This window comes from Ostrea edulis, chromosome 9, assembly GCF_947568905.1.
Source record: "Ostrea edulis chromosome 9, xbOstEdul1.1, whole genome shotgun sequence".
NCBI classification, from domain to species: domain Eukaryota; kingdom Metazoa; phylum Mollusca; class Bivalvia; order Ostreida; family Ostreidae; genus Ostrea; species Ostrea edulis.
Window position 1 is genome coordinate 23,352,384 of NC_079172.1, and position 2,500 is coordinate 23,354,883.

The following is a 2,500-nucleotide window of genomic DNA, read 5'->3' on the forward strand; positions in this document are numbered from 1 at the left end:
TGTCCCACACTGAACTGAAATAAAACTTCCTGTCCCACACTGAACTGAAATAAAACTTCCTGTCCCACACTGAACTGAAATAAAACTTCCTGTCCCACACTGAACTGAAATAAAACTTCCTGTCTCACACTGAACTGAAATAAAACTTTGATTTTCCTGTCTCACACTGAACTGAACTAAAACTTTGATTTTCCTGTCTCACACTGAACTGAAATAAAACTTTGATTTTCCTGTCTCACACTGAACTGAAATAAAACTTTGATTTTCCTGTCCCACACTGAACTGAAATAAAACTTCCTGTCCCACACTGAACTGAAATAAAACTTCCTGTCCCACACTGAACTGAAATAAAACTTTGATTTTCCTGTCCCACACTGAACTGAAATAAAACTTTGATTTTCCTGTCCCACACTGAACTGAAATAAAACTTCCTGTCCCACACTGAACTGAAATAAAACTTCCTGTCCCACACTGAACTGAAATAAAACTTCCTGTCTCACACTGAACTGAAATAAAACTTTGATTTTCCTGTCTCACACTGAACTGAAATAAAACTTTGATTTTCCTGTCTCACACTGAACTGAAATAAAACTTTGATTTTCCTGTCTCACACTGAACTGAAATAAAACTTTGATTTTCCTGTCTCACACTGAACTGAAATAAAACTTTGATTTTCCTGTCCCACACTGAACTGAAATAAAACTTTGATTTTCCTGTCCCACACTGAACTGAAATAAAACTTTAAAACTATAGCACTATGCCGCATACTTTTACAGCCTTTTTATACACCAGGCGAAGGTATATAAACTAACGAACATGGGAATTGCAACTAGAATCGTCAGTTAGAAAACTTTCAAAGAAAACTGTAGAACATCAGTGTAAAATGCTGATACAGTTTCGTGTTTAGATGTTTAATAATTATTTCTTACTTACTAGTAGCACTCTATTATCAAAATTTTCTTTGGCGACCCTACCCTAATTCTTTTCTGTATATATTTTAGTTATTTCACATGTATATACATACCTACATGTACATCCCTATTACTATTACCTGTTACTAATATTACTAATTATTACCTTCTATTGACATCCAAATCCAAATAAATATTAAATATTCTGTTATTTATAAAAAATTATAATATATTAAACATAAATTATTATTAAAATTATTAAATAAATAATTATTAAAATTATTAAATAAATCAAATCAAATAAAAATTATTATATTAAATTTTCTTTATCAATTTTATTAATCATTTATAAGTTACTTCTTTATTTCATTATGATTTATGACCACATGTATGTGTCCGGCCATCAAAAGACAGTACATGTAAAATGCTGATACAGTTTCGTGTTTAGATGTTTAATAATTATTTCTTACTGAAAACAGTAGGATTCTAGAAGAGCTCACTTTTGATAACCTTTTGTTTTTGTTTTACCGTTATTATCGCCAGTTAGATCAATGCTTGATTCCTGGTGTAGTGTCACTTAGTGTTGATATTTTGCTTGATTCCTGGTGTAGTGTCACTTAGTGTTGATATTTTGCTTGATTCCTGGTGTACTGTTACTTAGTTAATATATTTTTGCTTGATTCCTGGTGTAATGTCACTAGGTGTTGATATTTTGCTTGATTCCTGGGGTAGTGTTACTTAGTGTTAATATTTTTCATTTTCTATTGAGGGACATTCGTGATCCATTCATACATGTATCAGTCATGTAATGACGTCATACAGAAGTGCATGTTTGTCATGTTCTTATGATACAGAAATTTCTCATGTAAACACCTAAAATCGTTTTCAAAAGTTAGTTGGCCTACCCTTTTGTTTTTGACAGACTTTAAAGATTGTGTAACTATTAAGCATAAATGGAATATGATCTGCCTTAACATAATACCCACGTTCTTGATGAGACTGTTGAAATTCGATAACGTTAACTTATTCTTGAGAAGCTTGTCTGGATTAAAAAGTAGACTAACTGACCTTGCCTGAGACGGAATATGTATAACAGTCACACGTGTTTGTAATTGTTCGGCCAATAGTCTTTTCCCCGCTCAAAAATTCAACATCTTCGGCTTGTAAGATTTAAGTGATGAGGTCATTTTTTAAATGCCAGTCTCCTGTGATTACTGGATCTTGACCAAACTGCAGATCTCGAGTTCAAATCCCGCAGTCTTTTATTCATATGTGTTGAAATAATTTTTTTGAAAATCATGTTCTTTTGTTCACACATTTAATAACTGATTATTTTGGCCCCATCCTGATACCAAAACCACTACCCTTGCGATCATCAAATTTACAATTTTGGTAAAGGACTACCCGTTCTTTCTAAATATTCATTTACGTCCAGTTTAGTATCAATAGCACTGAAGAAGATATTTTTTAACTAAAGTGTTTGCATGCATGTAGAATTTTGGCGGTAATTCCCTTTCATAATCCCATGCTCTATAGCGCGGTGGATATCCATATCAATTTATCGCATTCAAATTTCACATTCTTTCCAT

The 2,500-nt window shown here is 32.4% G+C and overlaps 1 protein-coding gene across 1 annotated transcript in view; it reads right to left on the minus strand.

The window, feature by feature from the left end:
* Positions 1 to 2,500, minus strand: part of LOC130050477 (uncharacterized) — an 8,937-nt gene that overhangs the window by 3,553 nt on the left and 2,884 nt on the right. The window contains exons 2-3 of the mRNA XM_056150667.1: positions 240 to 506; positions 1 to 134 (exon numbers count right to left, since the gene is read on the minus strand). The exon at positions 1 to 134 is cut by the window's left edge and continues 22 nt beyond it. Coding sequence (XP_056006642.1) covers positions 1 to 134; positions 240 to 506 — 401 coding nt within the window. The remainder of the gene's footprint in view (positions 135 to 239; positions 507 to 2,500) is intronic.